This window comes from Mus musculus, chromosome 4 (assembly GCF_000001635.26).
Source record: "Mus musculus strain C57BL/6J chromosome 4, GRCm38.p6 C57BL/6J".
In the NCBI taxonomy this organism is placed as follows: domain Eukaryota; kingdom Metazoa; phylum Chordata; class Mammalia; order Rodentia; family Muridae; genus Mus; species Mus musculus.
Genome location: NC_000070.6, coordinates 44,062,435 through 44,084,963, shown reverse-complemented (window position 1 = coordinate 44,084,963; position 22,529 = coordinate 44,062,435). Strand labels below are relative to the sequence as shown.

At 45.8% G+C, this 22,529-nt stretch overlaps 1 protein-coding gene across 5 annotated transcripts in view; it reads left to right on the top strand.

Moving 5' to 3' along the window:
* Positions 1–786: 786 nt before the first annotated feature.
* Gne (glucosamine (UDP-N-acetyl)-2-epimerase/N-acetylmannosamine kinase) overlaps positions 787–22,529 on the top strand; it is a 50,103-nt gene continuing 28,360 nt past the window's right edge. For 2 of the 5 annotated variants that reach the window (NM_001357539.1, NM_001190414.2), the window contains exons 1-2: positions 12,247–12,602; positions 18,004–18,209. In NM_001357539.1, the coding sequence (NP_001344468.1) occupies positions 18,206–18,209 (4 nt within the window). In that variant the 5' untranslated portion in view covers positions 12,247–12,602; positions 18,004–18,205. Of the gene's footprint in view, positions 917–11,950; positions 12,135–12,217; positions 12,603–18,003; positions 18,210–21,817; positions 21,878–22,529 lie in introns of those variants that run through there. The other 3 variants (XM_030253655.1, NM_015828.3, XM_006538073.4) reach the window with 3 other exon arrangements.

The window sequence follows — 22,529 nt, the reverse complement described above, 5'->3', positions numbered from 1 at the left end:
TCTCCACTGGGGTTTCCTCCTATCAGAAGACTCTCGCCTAGGTAAGGTTGACATAAAATTAGCCGGCTCAGACTGATTCCAGGATAACCTGGAGCTCAAGGTCCACTTCCCACCGTGGAATGCTGAGAGACTACTGGGTGCTACTGCACCCAGCAAGGCACTTACATTTAGTTATAAATCGCCTCCAGTGGGGCATAAGGCTGAGCATGCGCAGTAGGAGACCGTGGAGATGATCCCTCACCACTGAAACAGAGGGTTGTATTTATAACAAGCAGATCGTTAGCTGGGATCCCTTTGGGGGTCCCCGGACACTGAAAACATAAAAGTGCATTCTTTGTCAGCGGAAGCATATTTTCTGTCCTAACAGCTTAGATGAGTGTGATTTGATTTTCCTGCAGTCTAATGAAGCTGAGGTTTCTAAACACGGAGAAGTTTGTGGTTGCTAAGGACTCCCACTAAGTCTTCCCGTCTTCGTTGCTTTGTTCAGAGGACTGTATCAGCAGACGTTCTGAAATTACCTGTGTGAAAACAGAAAGGCAGTGGAGACTCTCGTTGTAGAATCTGTCCGGTGAGCATTCAGAGACTCAGAAACTTTTTTTTATTGAAAAGAAAATCACCCAGTTCAGTCATCTATCGAGAACAGGGAAGTGGCCCTCAGGTGCCAGCTGTCCTCCTACTTAAAAACTAATGTCCAGGCACACAGGAAGAATTCGGAGCCACTCTCCCTCCCTTTCAAAGAGGCGGGGCTTGAGAGTTAGTCTGGACCGCAGGTGCTTGCTAATGACCACTTCGTGGCAGCTAAACCAGAGGCCAGACGGCAGCTCGGGGAGTCCGACCACACCTCAGGAAACAGCTGTGCCACAGGATGGAAACACACGCGCATCTCCACAGGGAGCAGAGCTACGCAGGACCTCATGTGAGTAACCCCTAGGTCCCCTAGAGCACTGTGCCTTTGCTGTCAGAAACAAAGGTCATCAAAAGCAGGAAGGGAGCTTAGTTTTAAATCTGTCCCATCTACTATTTCTTAAAAGTCTTTCCTCTTGCTCACTCTGGCTCATCGTTGTATGGTTAGTCACTGTACAGCTTTGGGTAGCCTCGATGTCATCATCCTGAGTTCTTCTGAGTTTCCAAACGGAGAGGTAAAAACTAACTCTTTCCTCTCCTATTCTTTGGCTCTCGTCAGATGAGAAGGGGGTTTGGTTTTGCTTTTTGAATTCTTCACTTCATAAATACCATTTCTTTCTAAAAGGTACAGTGTCTATCTGCTGTAACTTCATTTTGCTTTTGGAACATGACACATGTTCCAAAACCTGCCTTAATTGATACCCGCCTCAGCTGAGTTAGTGAATGATCATATTGGTGGAGGGGGGCTATTTCTCTGTGTTAATTAGTATCTAAGTCAAAATTGCCATGTTTATCAATATTTAGATCAACACACCATATAGTATGTTAATATGTGGTATACTTAAACTAAACTTTGATTGAAGTATACCAGCAGCTCTATGCTCCAGGGCACACTTAAATCGGATGTTTCAGTGTGACTGCCGATCACCCATAGTTAAGGAACACTTCCAAGAATTTGTCAGGGGAAGGCAAGAGACAGGCAGGAACAGGGGGAAGAGGAAGGAAGAGGGTGTGGGAGGGGTAGGCCAGCTGGAAAGAGTGGTCTTTATGAAGCTTGTTACTCTGCCTAAGAATAGGTGCCAGTTCTGTTTTGTTTTGTTTAAGTAAAGAAATCAGAAAAAAAGTTTTTCAAAAGAACTTCTTTAGTTAGGTGGTGCGGTTTATTCCAGTACTGTTTAGGTCAGTGGTGAGCGCAGCTGCCTCCCCTCCCAGTCTACAGCTGGCTGTATCACCGAGGCCCAATTTCTATTTGCCTTCAGTGAAAATGTATTTTTTGGTTATTTTTTTTGTTTTGTTTTGTTTTTTGTTTTTTGTTTTTTGAGACAAGGTTTCTCTGTATAGCCCTGGCTGTCCTGGAACTCACTCTGTAGACCAGGCTGGCCTCGAACTCAGAAATCCGTCTGCCTCTGCCTCCCAAGTGCTGGGATTAAAGGCGTGTGCCACCACCGCCCAGCGGTGAAAATGTATTATTTTTACTGTTTAGCAGTTAAATTCAAGTTTAGACTTTTTGAGCTTCTGGCTAAAACTAAGCTATTGGATTTTTCCCCCCTCGGGGCGTCTGTGAGATCTAGCGTGTGGAAGTTATTGTACTTACGAGGACAAAGTCACTCTGAGCAATTGCGCTGCATATTTTTAAGTCCCCTAAAGTTTTATGGCTTACAGAATATGAGGGATAAAGGGCAGAGAGGAACCGAATGTGTCCCTCAGGTTACTGGATAGACTATAATGCTGTCCACCGGGAGCTGTGGTTGAGGTGAACACCCAGGTTTATGAGGTCAAAGAGATCTTTATTTGGGCCCGTCTGACTTGAGGTGTCTGGGACAAAGGGAGCTGTCGTGTAAACATCTGGTTAGCGAGTGAACCTGGAGGAGCCTGGAGAAGCCTGGAGGAGGAAGCCCCAGATCAACTTTCAGATTTGGAATCATTTTAAATGATGGCTAAGCCACTGGCGCAGATGAGATCAAGCCTGAATAGGAAATTGACATGTCTAGGGAACTGGATGCGTAATCCTGGGAGCCGACTTTTGCCCAGGATTTGAGGCAGTGTAGTGGCCAGAGATTGGAGAGAGAGATGGGAAGGCAAGGGTCCTGGAAGTCCAGGAAGTGGAATGTTTCCAGAGTGAGGCAGAGGCTTGGGTGCTGTGGTCGCAGTCCCCAGCTCTTAGGAGGTAGAGGCAGGAGGACTGGCGTTTAAGTCATCCTTGACTCCGTAGTGAGTTTCAGGCCTGTATGGCACTCTGTCTCAAAAAGGAAAAAAAAAAAAAGTTCCATAAACTGCAATGTAAAGAAAATGTCAAATGAAGAGACACTAGAGGGAAGAGAAAGCAGGTGTTTGGGCTGGCGGAAGGAGCCAGCTAGAGTTAGAAAGAGGCTCGCCTAACGCGGAAGGAGCGAATGTGGGTTAGAAAGAGGCTCACATCCAGAAAAGCTTCACAGAGTGAGGCACTAATTTCCACAGAACTTTCCACCTTATTTAATTCAATTTCGTAATGTTTGAGTCTAGTTGTCTGAGGCCCAGGCAGTAAAATATATAACAAACAGCAACAGTCAACCTTTGGTATCCACAGGGGGATTGGTTCCAGAAAGCCTCAAAGGTATCAAAAACCTGTGGATATTCAAGTCCCTTTCAGAAAACGAGGGTGTTTTTACATAGCGATAACCTTCACACATTTCCTGTATAATTGAATCTCCTCTAAGTCACTCGCAAAACTCAACGGAAACACCATGTAATTGTTATGTTATCTAACAAATAACAACAAGGAAAGAAGCCATGCGATTTAGTACAAACACATCTGCTCTGAATATTCCTACTGATAACTCTTTACATCCATGGATGTGGAACTTACAAGTATAGAAACCTATTTTATAAAAAGAGTTGGCCACAAGTAACACTAACTAGGAGTCAGGAGAAAGAACAGGGATAGGATAAAGTATAGTGGGACATTTACCCCGCAGGGGAGATGCCGTGGTGGTGAAGACGGCTTTCCCAGACCGAGGTTTGCTCATTGCACCCCAAGATTTCCCCAAATGTGGGAAACTCCACAGACTTATCAAATCCAAAGTTAGAGCACCCACCATGTTCCCATCTACAGTTCCTCCTGTCCGTCTCTCCTCCGGTTCGGGTATTGAAGCAGGAACTTTGGTCCCTCACTTTGGTTTCTACCATTTGCTTCTATCTGTTCTGTCTCCACATTCTCTTGATTCCATTGTCAGGATTCACCTTTTCCTCTCTCTTCTCTTTTCTTCCCACTTCCTCTCTCCTCTCCTGAGTCAGGATCTCACCCTATACTGGAACTCATCACAGTCTTCCAGTTTCTCAAGGGCTGGCATCACGTCTAGCAGGATTCTCTTTCTTAATTCCTGATACCATCACTTGGAAGTATTATTTTGCTCTAGTCCCTCCTGTTCCCAACCCACCACCCATAACTCCAAATGCCATCTCAAATACAGAGAGGAGCATGTCCAACTTTCTTAGTGTGATACCATGCATGGCCCTTGCTGACCTGGCCTTTTATGCATACACCAAAGTTACCTATCTTATAGCAACACTGCATTCCTCCTTGTTCTTCCAGCTTATTACTATTTTTCATACTTGATCATTATAAAAGCTCAGTAATGAAGAGCATTGTGGGGTCAGCTAGATGGCTTAGTGGGCAAAAGTACTTGCTGTATAAGCCTAACAACCTGAGTTTGATTCTCCAGATCTCTCAAATTCTCAAATCAATTTGATCAATTAAATCGATTCCCAAAACTGTCCTCTGACTTCCACATGTGTGTCATAGCATGTGTGAGTGCACACATACAGATGCACACACCATGACAATAATTTTTATTTTTTAGGACAGGATATGTAAACCTAGGTGATGGCGGATGACCAACGAGAAGGGTTGATTACAGAGTGATGTGGACCGTGAGGGAAACCAGGGATGGCCAGGACCACCCATAACTGACACAGTCTTTACTGCCCATATTTCTTACATAAGTACTGGTTCAGGGAACTATCAGAGAGAAGCACACAGAGCTAACGTAAAGGAATTTAAAATCTGATTAAAGAACTATGTCATAGGTTCACAGAATGTTAACCGTAATGTTTGCCATTATAAACGTATCCATTGGGTCCCCAATGAAGGAGCTAGAGAAAGAACCCAAGGAGCTGAAGGGGTCTGCAGCCCTATAGGAGGAACAACAATATGAACCAACCAGTACCCCCAGAGCTCCCTGGGACTAAACCACCAGACAAAGAAATCACATGGTGGGTGTCTCTAGCTGCATATGTACCAGAGAATGGTCTAGTCTTGCAAATGTTCAACACAAACATGGGAAGCAATGAAGAAAGTGTTCAGGGCAGAGAAACTGAGGCTGGGCATGGAGCTCAGTTGGTAGAGTGCTTGTCTAGCATTCACAAAGGCCCGCTCAGTCCCCAGCACCACATTAACCTGAGCATGGGGAAGCACCCCTATAATTCCCAGTGCTGGGGAGGTGAGGCAGGGGGGTTACATTTTCAGTTGTCCTCTGTTATCAGGTGAGCATGAGGCTAGCCTGGGATCCATGGAATGCTAGAGAGAGGAAGAGGCAGGGGAGAGAAGAGGAGGGGAGGGGAGGGGAGGGGAGAGGAGAGGAGAGGAAAGGAAGGAAGGGGAGGGGAGGGGAGGGGAAAGAAGGGGAGGGGAGGGGAGGGGAAAGAAGGGGAGGGGAAAGAAGGGGAGGGGAGGGGAGAGGAGAGGAGGGGAGAAGAGCAGAGGAAAGAAGGGGGAGAGAAGGGAAGAGAAGAGAAAAGGAGAGGAGAGGGGAGGGGAGGGGAGGGGAGGGGAGGGGAGGGGAGAGGATGCTGTATACAGGCGTTATCTACATGGAACTGAAAATGGAAAGCTTAAGAATAAAAGCAGTTCTGAAGACATAGCTTAGAGAAGACCATGAAGAGTGGAGGCACAATCACCACAGTGCTCACAATCACTCAGGCCCAGGACTAGAGGCAAAGAGGAAGAAGAAAAGAGATGAAAGAATGATTGGAAGTACAGAATTGATGCTATGGGGGGGGCATGGAAGACACAGAAGAGTGAGGTTGAGGCCTATGTTCATGCCAAGGCTTTAGGGATGTTAGCTGTGCATATTGGATATGACTTAAGCTTTCACGCAGCGTTGTTTCATTTGAGATGGAGTCTTAACGATATGGCCCGGGTGAGTCTCCTGGACTCAGGGGTTCCTCCAGGAACGAGCCACTATATCCAGTTTCGTGCAGATATTAAACAGCCCACTTGAACCACTAGGCACGGTATCACATTCTTGTGATCACAGCATCCAGGAACAGAGGTGAAAGGGCTGCAAGTTCGATGGCGATTTGGGTAACAGAGTTGAGGTCAACCAGGACTATACAGCAAGACCCATAGAGCCGCTCCTTCATCCTTAGCTGTATGCTTACTAACAAATATGGCTTGGATGCTCTAGACGCACAATGGATTAACACGTGGCATTTATACAACAAACACAGCGACTCCTCGACCAGGAGTTGTGGACCAACAGCAGATTATTTCCACAGGCTCTGTCAGGAACTCATGAAGTTTCTCTGAAGGTTCGTTGCTGGTTGAGTGTTGACTGTAGCTAAGTACCAGGAAGTTCAATGGAGCAAACTTGTAGAACTTTCAGTGAGACATTATTTTAGAGAACAATTATGTTGACCCAAGTTTTTTATTGCAGAGTCAAAGTTAAAGGCAAACTAGTGCCCCCCCACTCCACCCCCAACACACACACACTTTTCCAGAAATTGTGCCAGTTCCTGAACTTTTATTAGCCAGGGGTGGCTGAGTACTTCCTGGCTTACATTATTTCTCTAACTTCTAGATGATAAAACAGTTTGTGTTCCTAGTCCACGGTGAAAGCAACATTGTAAAACCCCAGTAAAGGAGACTACTCTACAGAAAGGACACAGCAGCATTGCCCTGTGCGTGTCTTCTGTGTTATGGGTGTCTCTCCTGTAGTTGGCAGTACTAGCATACAGCCACCTTGTCATCACAGACCACTGAAGAGCATGCTGACTAGTAACTGCAGCTATGAGGGATCATTCAATGGCTCTGAAACATGGATTTTAAAAAGGCTCCCCTTGCATTTAGTACCTTAACCAGTCTTTTGTCAACCTAGCTTTTAACCTTAAACTGAAGTTCACTCGAACACTTTTGGATGGTTCTGAATTCTTTCAGCCAATCTTGTGTGTGTGTGTGTGTGTGTGTGTGTGTGTGTGTGTGTGTGTGTGTGTGTGCGCGTGTGTATAACTGTGTCTAGAGGTCAGAGGCCACTCTCAACTGCTGTTCACGTTGTTCCACTTTGTTTTAGGCAACCTCTGACTAATCTGGAACTCTCCAGAGAAGGCTACATGGTCAGACAATGCAATCTCAATCCTTATGGTTTTCCTAGGGCAAAAAAAAACTTGCTTCCCTGTGTAAGGCAGCCACATAAGGCAGACATAGTGCGGTAGGAGCCATTCTGTGTTCGGAGCGCTGCAGGAACCTTTCTAGAACAAGCACTCTGACAGCAGTGAGAGCAGAAGAGAGGAGGTGTCATGGTGGACTGAAGCCAGGGCAGCTCCTGAAAGGGCCAGGACTGGCTTCTGCTTGTGTTCTCAGTTTCTACTTGAACACCACAAGCTGAGGTGAGCGAGCAAGACTGGTCAGGTGAAGAGCAACTGACCCATTGTTCCAGGTCACAAGTGTCGCCATGCTTGGTGATAGGCTGTACAAGCAGTGCTGTAAGTGCTTCTCTAAATACATCACAAATCAGCGTCTACTCTTTGGTCTTTTTTTATCTTAGTCTACTTCATGAGGAGGTTAGAAGCAACAGAGTGTAGAACATGCTTTTCCCTACACACTCTAGACTCCCTGTCAATCAACAGCATTATGAGTGAGAACAACTCAATAAAGAATGCTTACTGTGTGTGAGCATCCAGATGGATATAGTAATTGGTTGCTCTCTGTAGCCCAGGCTGGCCCCAAACCCATGTTGATTCTTCCTGAGGGCTGGGATTCCAGATAGGCCTAAGCCACTATGTCCAGCTGATTTGATTCATATTCCCTCTCCCTCTCCCTCTCCCTCTCCCTCTCCCTCTCCCTCTCCCTCTCCCTCTCCCTCTCCCTCTCCCTCTCCCTCTCCCTCTCCCTCTCCCTCCCCTCCCCCTCCCCCCTCCCCCCTCCCCCTCTCTCCTTGATTGTCTTTTTGTCTTTTTCATGACTCTAAGCAGAGACAGAGAATATATATGCTGCCATCTCTGGCTCTCTTTGGGCCCCTTCTGTCAACACACAAATGTTCTTTCCAATCTCATTTGTATTCAGTCCTGGGTCACGGTCAACATAGTTTTCCAGGCAGCCATCCGCAGTGATTTGGAGTTGGGGACCAACATGATGAATTTGGGGGTTCTTCCTGACTTTCAGCTTTGTTGTATGTTCTGGTTGCACGGTAGCAAGGGAAAGGCATCTGAAGAAAAAGAGGATTTATTGTAATGATAAAAATGGATTGACAGCAGAGCCAAGACAATGGTATAGTGGCAGAGGACTAGCATTGCAAAAAAACACCCAGAAAAGGGGGGAAATAAATCCAACTTCTAAGTAGACTAAAGCCAGAAAGCTGTTCAGGATCCTAGAGAAGCCAGACACTGGATTCTCTCCTCATGCCCCACCTGCCCCGTCTCTGATGTAATGTCTGTGTCTGTGGGTATTTTATTTGTGGCTATTGTGAAGGGTGGTGTTTCCCTGATTTCCTACTCAGCCCATTTATCATTTTTATGAAGGAGGGCTACTGATTTTTTAAAGCTAATTTTGTATCCAGCCACTTTGCTGAGGGTGCTTATCAGCTGTAGGAGTTCGGTAGAATCTTGGGGGTCACTTATACCATCATACCACCTGCAAGTAGTGATGCCTTGATTTCTTCTTTTCTAATTTGTATCCCCTAGATCTCCTTCATTTTTCCTGTTGTTGCTCTGGCTAGAACTTCAAGTACTGTATTGTGTAGACATGGAGAAAGTAGACAGCCTTATCTTATTCCTGATTTTAGTGGAGTTGCTTTTAATTTCTCTTCATTTAATGTGATCTTGCCTATTTGCTTGCTGTAAATTGCCTTTATTATGTTTAGGTACGTCCCTTTTATCCCTAATCTCTTTAAGCCTTTTTTTCATTAAGTTGTGTTGGATTTTGTAGAAGGCGTCTTCAGTATCTAATGAGAGGATCATGAGGTTTGGTTTTTTTTCTTTCAGTTTGTTTGTGTGATGGATTGCATGGACAGATTTTTGCATGAAACAGTCCTTGCATCTCTAGGATAAAATCTACTTGATCATGGTGGATAATCTTTTCTATGTGTTCTTGGATTCTATTTGCAAGTAGTTTATTGAGTACTTGTGTATCAATGTTCATGAGAAAAATTTGTCTCTAATTCTCTTTGTTGAATTTTTGTGTGGTTTTGATATCAGGTGATTGTGGCCTCATACAATGAATGTGGCAATGTTTCTTCTGTTTCTATTTTGTGGAGTAATTTGAGGAGTATTGGTGTTAGCTCTTTTTGGAAAAATCTAGTAGAATTCTGCACTAAAACCATCTGGCCCTGGTCATTTTTTTGGTTGGAAGATTTTGAATGACTACTTCTACTTTACTAGTTGTTATAGGTCTATTTAAATTGTTTGTGTGATCTTGATTTAACTTTGAGAAGTGGTATCTATAGAGAAAATTATCCATTTCTTTCAGATTTTTCAATTTTGTGGAGTAAAGTAATTTTTTAAAGTATGACCTAATGATTCTTTGGATGCCCTTAGTGTCTGTTGTTTTGCCCCCCTTTTTATTTTTGATTTTTATTTTTAGATTTTGTGATAAATAAAAATAAAAATTAAATATTTTATCCTAAACAATTTTAGTATATTTTATTTATGTGTGTTCACATGTGAACATGTGTCACAGTGTTCAGAGAACGACCTTGGGAATCAGTCTTTTCACAACCATGTGGGGCCTAGGGATCAGATCAGGTTTGGTTGCAAGTGCCTTTACTTACCTGCTTAGCCACCTTGCCTGTCAAATACTGGGTGTGTGTGTGTGTGTGTGTGTGTGTGTGTGTGGTCTGTGTGCATGTGAGGTGTGTGTGGCTTGTGTGTATATGTGTGCTACTTCGTTTTGTCTTTTTCATGAGACAAGGTCTCTCTATATAAACCCAGACTAACTTCAAACATGACACTCAGCCTGCCTCAGCCTCTCAAGGCTCAGCTAAACATTGTTCTTGAAGTTAGTTTGTCTTAACTTTCTTTCCACACTGCCTATGTAATGATGTAGCATGTAACTTTAAAAGCCAGATACCTTTCTTGACCATCTTCCATGACTCTATACCCCTCATGGCAGGCTGAATAAATGGCTTTTTGAAATATCCATACCCCTTCTTTTGGAGACAGATTGTGCAGATGTGATCAAGTATTTTGTGCCCGGAAGATTATCCTGTGCTACTAGTTAGGCACAAATTTAATATTCTAAGGGTCTCTGTAGGTAAAAGGAAGGCAGGAGAGGCACAGCCAGGAAGTCTTGCTGTGAGAATATTCACAAGCCAAGGAGTGTCGTCAGTCTCCACGAGGAAAGGGTGAGGAAATGACTTCTCTCCTTCAGCCTCCAAAGAGCAGATACCCTGCTACTGCCTGTATGTTGGTTCCCCCAAATTCTGGGCTCACCCCAACCTCTGGAAGCGTAAGATATGGAAGATAAAAGAGTACTAGCACTTTGTTATCAGTGCTAGGAAGCTATAAATATAGCCATTCTTTATTTCTAACTCATAACCCGTCAATAATAAGTCTCATGAGTTTTACATCCAGATGAATTGCATATCTATTTCAGTGGAATTTTCACTGGAACCAACTCTTGACTCTCAACAAATCCATTCAAATCCATTCTCTACCCAACAGCTCAGATGGTATTTAGAAAAAAAAAGTATGATGTGAAATGTGTTGGAAATTGACGTGTTATCAGAGCATTCATGAATGGTGACCTGGTCAACTTACAAATCGATGGTTGCTGATCTCAGACAGAAAGGTAGACAATGTCACCTCAGTGTACAAAACCACTCATTGTCTGTCCTTTCATGATGGGATGACCCTTGCAGGATCCAACATGGCTACACTAATACCATGCAAACCAGAGCTTCATCCTTGACTGAGATAGACCACAAGCTGTAAAAGTCTGATGGGGTCCACATTTAGCTTATAGCAAGAACCCCCAATGGAAGCTGAGGCAGGAGGACTGACGTGGCTTGAGACCAGTCTGGGCTACACAGTCAATCCCGTGCCAGTTTCAGCTAGGTACAGTGTAAGATCCTGTCTCAAAAAAAAAAAAAAAAAAACAACCTAAAAAAGTAGATCTGAAAGTTTCACTTGTGACTTTTTGTTGTTGTTTGAGACACAGGTGCAGCTGTGCTGTTCAGAATACTGTCTAGCTTCTCATTCTCTTGCACCTAGCTGTGGGAAATGTCACCCATGTCAGGAGGTTCACCACGATCTCTAACTTCAGCTCCAGGGTATCTGTTACCCTCTTCTGGACTTTGACATGTGCACTCTAATGTGTACACATCCTCTGCCCCACCCCCCTACCCCATATACATGATAAAAATAAGCTAAAATAAAATCTTAAAAACAAAACAAAACCAACCTTCATCAGGAGCTAGCAGCACAGGCCGCTCCCCACCTTCCTGGGTCTTGGATCTGCAATTAGTCTAGCAGATATTCTTGAGATGTCTGTGTACCTCAATCTATCAGACTATTGAAACTATGGCCTCAAAAAACCCTGAAATTTTCCCCAAGAATCTCATACTCAGAGAAGGAAAAGACCGAATGCTGGTGCTGAAAAGAGACTTCACACGGGACTGACAATTTGTGACTGCCACTTTGCTGGGGAAGTTAGAGTCCAGACAGTGACAGGTGGGCTACAGCTTGCCCTGGACCTCTTAGATGTGCACATCTCGAACTCTATATATTTTAACCTAAAATCTGAGGTCCCAAAATGGATCCAGGGGATATGTCTTTGGATATCTTTGTCCCTCTTCCCAACATGGCCACATTGAATTAACCTCCGTTTTTTTGCTTTTTTTTTTTTTTTTTACTAGTAACTCTGTTCTCATTAACTTATGGAGAACAGGTGACAGAATTTGGCTTCAAGGGGAAAAACTGTGAGGCCCAAATTTGGTAATAGAATTGCCTAGATCCCTGGAGTGACAGATAACTCAGAGCTGACTAGCATGTGTATTGTCACGCTGCACTCAGCCAGAGCCTCGTGGCAGGGGTGGCAAAGCTTAAATTCCAGGGTGCACTCTAGGACTACCGACACTGAGTTGCCTTGGAGTTTGGTCCACGAGATGGCACTCAGCTTGGGTGCAAAGCTAAAACAACCATCTCGTGGGAGAACTCGGGCTTAACTGTGGGCTCTGCCAGAGGAGAGAACACCCTCAGGCGAGAATAAGGGTCAGCAAACCGAGTGGATGCCACTACCAGAGGCGACACGACAGCGGAAGGTGCGCCACACGACTGACCAACAGAAATACGCCAAGGAGGGGCTGGGACCCGGTGCAGGCGGAGCCGGAGCGATCGACCGTTCGGCGCTCCGCGGGAGCCGGGGTGTGCGTTGCGAATGCAGGAGCAATGGCTGGGGCTGGGTCGAGCGCCGAGTCGTCGAGCGGCGCCGGGTAGCGGAAGCCACCGGGTGCGCTTGCCGGGGCCTGCCCTGTGGACCCGCTGGACGCGAGCCTGCCAAGTGCCGAGGTGGCGCCGGAGGGAACTAACCCGGCGGAGGCCACGAGTCAGTCGGTGACTCACGAGCATCGTGCCAGGCTCCGGCACCTCTGCTGCAGCTGTGGGCCTCGCGCTGGGCGTCCGGGTTCTACGCAGCAGGGCGCCTCTCCCGCCCGGTGCGTTGCTCCGGCGTGGGATCCCGGAGCTGTCAGACTCAGCGTGCGGGTGAATGGGGACCGGGGCTTGCAGAGGTAGGCCTGGCCAGGGTCCAGCCCATCCGTGCACGCAGCAGGCGGCACGGCCCTGGGTCCCTGGGCAGAGACGTGAGATAGCTGCGGGGGCCCAGCACTGCCTAGGTGGGGAGAGGGTTTGCACCGAGGGACTTCTTGGAGGCTTGCCCAACTCTGACTGTCTGGACACTCGGTGTCCTTGGAAATTTGATAGACGTTTATATCCGTCCTTGAACAGGCTTGTAAAATTGTTAGAGGAAAGAATAGATCGGCTTTGCACCTCGATAGGAGGGGTGTGGCGGCGGGGAATGGTTTCACAGTAAAGATAATGGTTTAGCCCGACTGTAGGGGCTCTGGAAGGAACATCAAACTGAATTATTATAGCTGGGCAGCAGGGTTCTGAGAACTCTGTACAGCCCTTCCCTTTTTATTGCGGTGAGTTCCATCCGCTCTGAGTGAAAGAAAGGAGTGTCTCAAGTTCTCCGGAAAGGTTTGCACCCGTGGATGTTTGTGGAATATACACACAAGGTAGAGGGTGTGTGCGGCAGTGACCTGCGTGTAGGAAGGTCATCTAGACTTGGCTTTGAATTGAAGTTCTATCAGTCATTAACTAACTGTGATTTAGATCAAGTGGATTTTTTTTTCTACACCTCAGTGTCCCTGTCTGTATAGTAGAGAAAATGAGGATGGAATAACGTGTCTAACGCCGTGTTAGCCCACTGCTGGAGGAAGCACTTAGCAAACGTTTACTTTACTGTTGTTTCTCTGCTGGTGACTGCTTGCACAAGTGTGCTTATACTTTCTCGTGGTTGGGACATTCACTTATCCTTTTGCAGCATTTATAAAAGCACAATTGAGTTGAATGTAGTTTGTGAGCATTGCCATTTCTCGGAGCCAGGGAGATTGCTGCTGCTGCTGCTGCTGCTGCTGCTGGTGTAACGCTTCAAACTTGACTTGAGTTTGGGTGCTCCAAACCCAGTAAAACCGGTCCTATAATTCGAGCAGCTGTAATAACAGCAATCCGGAAGCCTTGGGTTTTTTTGTTTTTTGTTTTTGTTTTGTTTTGTTTGTTTTTGTTTTTGTTTTTAGAGAGCCTGTCTCCAACAAGGTGAAAGAAACGTAGGGGAGAGCTGGTGAGGTTGTTCTGTGTGTGAGACAGGCATAGAATTGATAGATGACTCAAAGGCAGAGAAAGTGAAGTAAAAAGCTCTATTGAAGCAAGCTGACAGCTCCTGGTGGGATGGGATGGGCCCCCGGACTTGGAAGTTCTGGCAGGTGGACTCTGGGTTGGGCATTTTATAAGACCCCATTTCCCTAATTGTCTGGTCCTCCGGCCCAAGGGTGGCCTTTCCTTTCTGCTTGTTTTTGTTTGTTTGGGTGTTTGCTGTTGTGTTCCTGTCACTCATACCAGATCTTACAGAAGCGTGCCCCTGTGCTCCTTGTCTGTCTGAACCCCATTCCTGACTCTCCAGTGGCCTGATGCTGGAACTTGCCCTCTGGCCTCCGCTTTTACCCATGCAGCCAGCCATTTCACTGGCTCCCGTGTTATTCGTTTGCATTTTGCAATGTTTGGGACCTCAGACTTTTGTATGGGGATACACAGTATCCACTGGCAAATATAGATACAGTTGATCAATTTTCATTTTTGGTTAACATTCCACTAGGTAAAGAAGCAAGTTTTATCTTGCTTTGCCTTGTGCTTTATGAAACCTAAATTTCCTTCAAATGGTTTAAGTCCACTTTGTCACATTCCGCATCTGATAGTGACCGTGAAGATGCTGCTCACTATCTGCACCATAAAATGTGTCTTTAGTTGTTCAAGTCTTTAATCCCTGCACTCAGGAAGCAGAGGCAGGCAGATCACAGTGAGTTTGAGGCCAGCATGGTCTGTGGGAAAAAAAAAAATCCCAGGACAGCTAAGACTATGTAGAGAGACCCTGTCTCAAAAAATACAAAACAAAACAAAAGTCCCTTTAGGACTATTTCACGCAGAACAGATAACAATTTGGTCAAGTTTCTGATTTTTGTTGCTCCTGTTTGTGAAAGCACAATGGTTGGGGTCTGTGTGTCTTAGGCCCTCTTCCCCAGTGTCAGTTCCTAAGTCAAGAGTCTCCGTGCCTGTCTCCGTTTTCTGTGCAGAGCCCCACGCAGCCGAAGACTCAGGAAGTACTGTTCACTCAGGATTTCGCTTCCATGGCTCTCATAGCCCTTCACTTATCATAAAACTGATATTGTACCTTTGGTTTGATATTTCCATTGCCTTTAAATTTTTCAATGTTCCTATTTAATTCAGAAACATAATATTTAAAAAATAAAGAATGTAGCAACAGTTTGTAAAATGTTTTCAATTGCATAATATACATTACACACACATATATATTTATAAATAAATATGTATATATAGGAAGATGGTGCATTCCTGTAATTCCTGCATTCTGGAGGCTTAGACGAGAGGATTGTCGAGTTGGGTTGTTATGTAATGAGTGTCAGGCTAGGCCAGCCAGGGAGGGCTACAAAGAACTCAAAAAGCAAAACAAAACAGAAGAACAAAACCAAAAACCCATAAATAAGCCCAAATAACAAATGGTGAGGATAAGGAGAGGAGAGAAAATGGAAAAGAAAAGAAAGTAAAGGGAACCAAACTGGTGCTGCGAGCCACTAGGAAGAGCCGCGTGGCTGACAGGAGCTACTAGGAAGAGCCACGTGGCTGAGAGCTCAGCTGGCACACTCTGTTCTTAGGTGTGTGGTGACTTCTTCATCTGCTTATTTATTTACTGGAACATGGTCTTTCTACAGGACTCTGGCTGGCCTGGAACTTGCATGTAGACCAGGCTGGTCTGGAACTCCTAGAGATCTGCCTGCCTCTGCCTCCTAAGTGCTGGGATTAAAGGTGTGCCACACCATATCTAGTTTGAAATAATTAGTTGTGTGTGTATATTTTTATTTTGTAAATGTTTTTATTCTCTCAGACATTACATTCCAGGGGCAGTTTTCCCTTCCTCTTCCCCCAGATCCACCCTCTTCTCCCTCTGAAATAACTAGTTTTTAAAATTCAAGAAATACTCCTCTTAGCGGGGAGGAGGTATGGGATGTGGAGTGGTCTGGGAGGGGTATAAAGTCTGAACTGTAAAAAAAGGATTAAATAATAAAAATAAATATTTTTTAAAAAGAGAAGTACTTCTCCTTAAAAGGTTCTAAGATTTATTTATTTTCCTAAAAAGCTTTGACTTAAAAAAATTAAAAAGGACACTTGTGTTTTTATAGTTTATACCGCTGACTTACTTGGGTTAGTTAGAACAGTTCAGCATAACCCGGCAAACACAAACCACCAGCAGAGAGAAAGTTCATTGTTGTGTAAAATAAATAGAAACCGACCAGCTGCCAATCATTTGCTTTGCCTCACCCAGTGAATTAAACGTCACCAACAGTTCAGTCAGCCCACAGTTGGTCAGCGGAGGGAGGATTCTGTGCAAGAGCACTTAAGACAGCTGATATGGAAGAATAGTTTTGTTTTTAAAGCGAGAGGAGTGCTTTGGCCTCTTTGCAGGATACTCATTTGGCAATGGAGCCTTTCATTGGGCAGAATCGGCCTTTACTGGTATTGCGCTTCATGCTGGGAGTTTGCATGGTCGGGGAGCTCCACACTGAAGGACAGGAGCAGTTGCTTTAGATGAGGCACTCACTGCAGAAGTCTCCCGAAGGGCTTCTCTAGTGAGCCTCAGAAGACAGGACGACTCCTATCACAGTCTCACCAAGGCTGTCTGGATTCTTAATTCAAGTTCCAAATATTGATGGACTCCCTCAAACCTAAGCACTAAGCTCAGAGTCCATGAGAAAAAACTTAGCATCACTAATGGGAAGTTTAAAGTGTTCCATAGAACAAGTCTCTCCCCTCCCCTCCCCTCCCCTCCCCTCCCCTCCCCTCCCCTCCCCTCCCCTCCCCTCCCCTCCCCTCCCCTCTCCTCTCCTCTCTGCCCCTTCCTCATGTCATGCCTCACTAGACTGGCTGTCAACTCAAGAGCTTCAGAGCCTTCTGCCCAGCCTTCTGAGTCCTGGGATTACATGACATGTGACAAGTAGAGACAAATTCCATAAAGCAAGCATCTCTCGTTCTAATTTTTGACTTTGCGGATGAAGGGTGTGGCACGAGGGTGGACAGGAAGATAGGTGAGCAGAGGAGTTACACTAAAGGGTTTTTGTGTATGTGGTAGGGCCTCAGTGCCAAGAGGAAGGTGGCATCTGTAAGGGATGGGGTGAGAAGGACCTGGGGTTTCTGTGAATCCTTTCCAGAAGAGGTGACACTTGGCTGATTTTTGGAGCCTGAGTAGGAGTCTGGGCAAGAGGGGAAGGAAGTTTTCGGCAGAGGTGCTTAGATCTATGGATGGCATAGAGCCACTAGTGAGTCCACAGGCTTTCTCATATGCCGAAGCTTTGACAGTTGGTAAAGGTAGGAGAGAGAGAGAGAGAGGTGGTTTAAAAGACTGGGTGAGGTCCAGGTTAGCAGTTTGGATTCTATCCCATTAGTGAGGCATGCTGGTTGGTGTGACAATCAGATCTGTGAAGTTGGGAGCGTTCCTTTAAAAGTCTGTGGGAGAAGGCAGCACTAGAGGCAGACCCACCACTGACCACGGTCTCAGACTCAAGACGAGAGACTGCTCTAAGGGAAAGGCTGGTGGGGGTCAGAGGAGGAGACAGACTGAGCGCTCAAGGGTGATTAACAGGGCTTAGGGGGACTGGTGAGGGATGGAAGCAGCAAGGTATCAGGGCGTTTGGATGAGTGGTCCCTAACTGAGTTAGAGAACAAATGGAAAAACAGGTTTGCAGCAGAAAATCAGATCAGGTTGGGAAGTTGGCTTTCAGGTGGCTTGGGGATGCCTAGCAGAGCCATATGTGGGCATTTGGAGTCGACCTCGAGGCCCAGCATGCTGGTACAGGTGGGGTCTTAGAGGTCGACTTTCCTCCTAAGCATCCTTATCTTCCCAAGGGACTGGGAAGTGTGAGGGCAAAGACATGTTCTTTAAAGATGTGAACTTGGGGGTTGGGCGGGAGGCAGTGGTGGGGCACGCCTTTAATCCCAGCACTTGGGAGGCATCTACCCAGGCTTTCTAACAGTCAACTTTGTTGGGCTCACTTGTGAGTATACTAAGTATTTTTTTTAAATTTCTAGCACACAGTTTTAAGCTAATAATCAAAGAGCTGATATTTATTTATCCTTTGAAAGAACATTGTGTTTTGGTGTGCCAGTGAGAGAAAGGGGTGGAGCTAGGTCAGCCTGCTGGAATTTCATCATCACACACCAACAAGAGTGTTATGCCGAGCGGCACAGGGGAGCAAAGGTTACAAGCCAAGCAACTGAAAACGCCGCTTTCCTACCTAGTGGTAATTCCAGTTACAAACAAGAACTTACTTTTTGTATCATTAGGAACTCTATTTTAAGAAACTCTCAAGTAAAAAGAAGCAAGTCATGGAGAAGAACGGGAACAACCGAAAGCTCCGGGTTTGCGTTGCCACCTGCAACCGAGCTGACTACTCCAAACTGGCCCCGATCATGTTCGGCATCAAGACAGAGCCCGCGTTCTTTGAGTTGGACGTGGTGGTGCTCGGCTCCCACCTGATTGACGACTATGGGTGAGCTGAGTGCTTCCTTGCTTCCCCCCCCACTCCCACCCCCGACGGTGTGCCCTGGGGAGCTTGGGTCTGGTAGGCTTGTGGACCTCCTGTCAGGTAGTTCCTCCCTAGTCTCTGTGTACCTCGGAGAACTTGGGAAGCATCCCAGAGTTGGCGTCTTCAGTTACAAAATTGGGTGAAACCAACATGGCAGTGAAGCCTGTCACAGTGATGCTGTTTAGTAGATACTTGATAACCAACAGCTGGAAACATTACTGCACTCAGAAGAAATACCATAAATATGTGTGTGTGTGTGTGTGTGTGTGTGTGTGTGTATATAAAAGTTGGACTATAATAACATGGCTTCAAGGCATAATTTTGGGGTTGGGGTTTGAGCCCAGAGCCTCAAGCATGCTAAACACATGCTTTACCGCTGGCATGCTTTCCTTCACCCCAATGTGTCCTGTGAGTTTTGAGGGCAATGAGCGTAGTGGTGCATGTCTACTTGAGAAGCAGAGGCAGGAGGATTGCTTTGAGTTTGAGGCCTGCCCAAACTACTTAGTGAGTTTTAGTCTAGTAAAGAGCTGCACAGTAAGACCCTGTCTCCAAACAAACAAACAAACAACAACAGAAACCAACACTGGTTTACAGGTTAATTGCATGTAAAGTAGTATAAATGAAACAAGATATACAAAAATCTAACCTATTTTGAGGCAAATTAAAATGTCCTGTTACCAAGATCATTGGTATTATGTGTGTGACATTAAGGTTTGCACCATATGCAGGGTATATTTGAAAACTGAAAGGTATTCTGAGAGAGCCCTGCATGGAGAAACCAGAAAGGAGCCTTGGCTCTGCCCTCGGTGTGCATCTAGCGCACCCTTGTGGTGTGAAATGGCCTTGCAGCCTCCAAAGACTGCTGGAGCCGCATGGCCGCACATGGAGAACAGTAAGCAGACCTCCGCCTGTCTCCAGTCTCCACGTGTCAGCCTGCTGTGAGAGGACAGTGAGGAGCAGGGAGCAAGCTTATGGGACCTCCCGTGGATAGTCTTCTTTTTCACTTGAAATGAATTCTGGCTTCCTAAGACAGTGCACTTGATTGGTAGGACGTAGTGCGAGCTGGAGGTGAAAGTCTCAGTAGGTTTTGTGTGACAAAGCTTGGGCAGGAAGGCTGGCAGGAAGGAGGCGCTCCAGGAAGTGGAAGCAGCCACAGCCCCTGAGGTCGAAAGGTAATATTTGCTGGTGAGACTGTTGAGTAGGAAACCCAGCTAGTACTAAGGGGAAGTGCGTGCGTGCGTGCTTGGGTACCTTCTAACGTGAGGAGCTGAGTAACGTGCAGACAAGACTGTGAGGGACTTCACATAACCTTCTTGTACCTTCTCAGGTTTAAACTATGAGAATACATTTTACAGATTTTATTTTATTTTTTATAGTTTTTGTTTTAGGGAGATTTTTGTTTCAATTTGTGAGACGGTTTCTTTTAGCCCAGACAGGCATCAAACTCTGTATGTAGCCAAGAATAACCTTGTTCTGAAATTACAGACATGTGTCACCATGCCTAGCTCATTTTTGTCTAATAAATAAATTAATTAATTTATACACAGTGTACTGGGCTAGTTTTGTGTCAACTTGACACAGCTGGGGTTATCACAGAGAAAGGAGCTTCAGTTGAGGAAATGCCTCCTTGAGATCCAACTCTAAGGCATTTTCTCAATTAGTGATCAAGGGGGAAAGGCCCCTTGTGGGTGGGACGATCTCTGGGCTGGTAGTCTTGGTTCTATAAGAGAGCAGGCTGAGCAAGCCAGGGGAAGCAAGCCAGTAAAGAACATCCCTCCATGGCCTCTGCATCAGCTCCTGCTCCCTGACCTGCTTGAGTTCCAGTCCTGACTTCCTTTGGTGATGAACAGCAGCATGGAAGTGTAAGCCGAATAAACCCTTTCCTCCCCAACTTGCTTCTTGGTCATGATGTTTGTGCAGGAATAGAAACCCTGACTAAGACAAATTGGTACCAGCAGAGTGGGGTATTCCTGTGACAACCTGACCATGTTTTGGGGAGGTCTGTGGAAGGACTTTGGAACTTTGGTCTTGAAGATCCATTCGTTGTTAAGAGCTCTGTGGGATGTTGTGTAGGAGCTTGGAAGATAATGTTGAGAACAGTGTAGAAGATGGAGGCCTGGCTTGTGAAATTTCAGAGGGAAAATTAAAGACTCTTTTCAGGGCCATTGCTGTTTTGATTGTGAAGATTCTGTAGTTCTGGTTAGCTGGGGCTGAAGAATCAGCTGTGATTAACAAGATACCAGAACTACCAAAGCAAAAACTTTGCATTACTGGGACTATTGATGCTGGTTAGCTGGAGCTAAGAAATTAGCGGTGATTAAGAAGAGACCAGCATCATTGAGGTGACATCTTCTGGGAAGTGTTTTCTGAGAGCACAGTGGCTGTGTTCCAGATATAGCCAAAGTTGTACCTTGTGCTGTGGCTGGACTTGGTAATGTGTAAGGGTCACCCAGGTGGTACTGGTTTGAAGGCATGAAGGAGTTGAGTAGAGCAGCTGAGGCTTGGCACTGTGAGAGGCCATGGAAGGCCATTGGTGAAAGTCCAGCCTCAGTTGCAATTAATGGCCCAGGACTGAAGGGGTCATGCAGTGTTTTGGAGATGCCAGTACCATGAGATGACCACCAAGAGCAGCAGCAGCAGTGGAGTACAGGCATCTGGAGCCTAGAGGATGACTCGTGTGCTACAAAGGGCATGGCTGGAGAAGTGACCCAAGCCCTTGGAGGAGCCCAGAAGATCGTAAGTTGGATCCCAGACATTGGACGGTTGGAGATTGACTTTTGCTTTTGATTGTGGCTGTGCCCTGATATTTTCCCTCTTGAAGGAAGAAACTGTTTTAGTGGAGCCCACAGTTAAGAGACTTTTAATTGTAAAAAGACTTTGGATTTTAAAAGAGATGGATATTTTAAAGAGATTGAAAATTTAAGAATATGTAAAGACTGTGGGACTTTTAAAGTTGTTTAGATCTTGGGGATGAATAAGAATGTAAGGGTTGAGGCTTACTAGTGATGTGTTTGTGTGTCAAGTTGACAAGGGGTCAATTGTACTGGCTAGTTTTGTGTCAACTTGACACAGCTGGGGTTATCACAGAGAAAGGAGCTTCAGTTGAGGAAATGCCTCCATGAGATCCAACTCTAAGGCATTTTCTCAATTAGTGATCAAGGGGGAAAGGCCCCTTGTGGGTGGGACGATCTCTGGGCTGGTAGTCTTGGTTCTATAAGAGCAGGCTGAGCAAGCCAGGGGAGGCAAGCCAGTAAAGAACATCCCTCCATGGCCTCTGCATCAGCTCCTGCTCCCTGACCTACTTGAGTTCCAGTCCTGACTTCCTTTGGTGATGAACAGCAGCATGGAAGTGTAAGCCGAATAAACCCTTTCCTCCCCAACTTGCTTCTTGGTCATGATGTTTGTGCAGGAATAGAAACCCTGACTAAGACACACAGAATCTATCTATGTAGCCTAGGCTAACCTGGAAATTAATAGGTAGCCCAGGCTAAACTTGAACTTGTGGTGATCCTCTTGCCTCTGCCTCCCAAGTAGGGGGATGCATCACCATGCTGGCCTTTTGTTTTCCTCAGGTTTTGTTGCTGACTGATTCCCAAGTCTAGGACTTAACTGCCGTCTGCCTCCGTTCCCAAGTAGGTGGGACTTAGGTACACATTCCTATGCCTGCTTTGTATAACTTACTTTCACAAGACACTGGAAAGTGTGGGCTGGCTGGGGAGACGGCTCCTCAAAAGCCTGATTGATGTCCTGAGTTTGACTCCTGGGGCCTACACAGAGTGGGAGGGGGCAGTTCCTGAAAGCTGTCCTCAGTGCAACACAGCATGTGCGCCCACGTGCGCGCGCACACACACACACACACACACACACGTGCGCGCGCGGTGCCTGTACCACTCACGGGATAACATCTTTAAAAGGACAAAAAATCAGCCACAAAAATAAGCTGCTTTCTATTTCAACTTGCACAGTCCCAGATTTATGTTGGTTCAGTTTAAGGATATTTTAGCTTTATTATAAGTAAGCTGAAGGGATAGGAATTCAGTAGACACTGTGCGTTAGAGATTGAATTTGGATTTTTCCTGGGCTAGAAGTATGCAGTAAGAACTCAGGGTGCTGAGGCACACCCAGCTCACCTGACCATTCTGCCATTCTGACCATTCTACCGCGGTGTCTGGTAGAATAGGCGTATAGACTGCAGTTTCTTTTTGCTGTGTCTGTTTGTCTTGAGATGCTCATTATGTAGCAAGCCTGGCTTAAAGCTGGTGTGGACCAGGCCTGTCCGAGCTC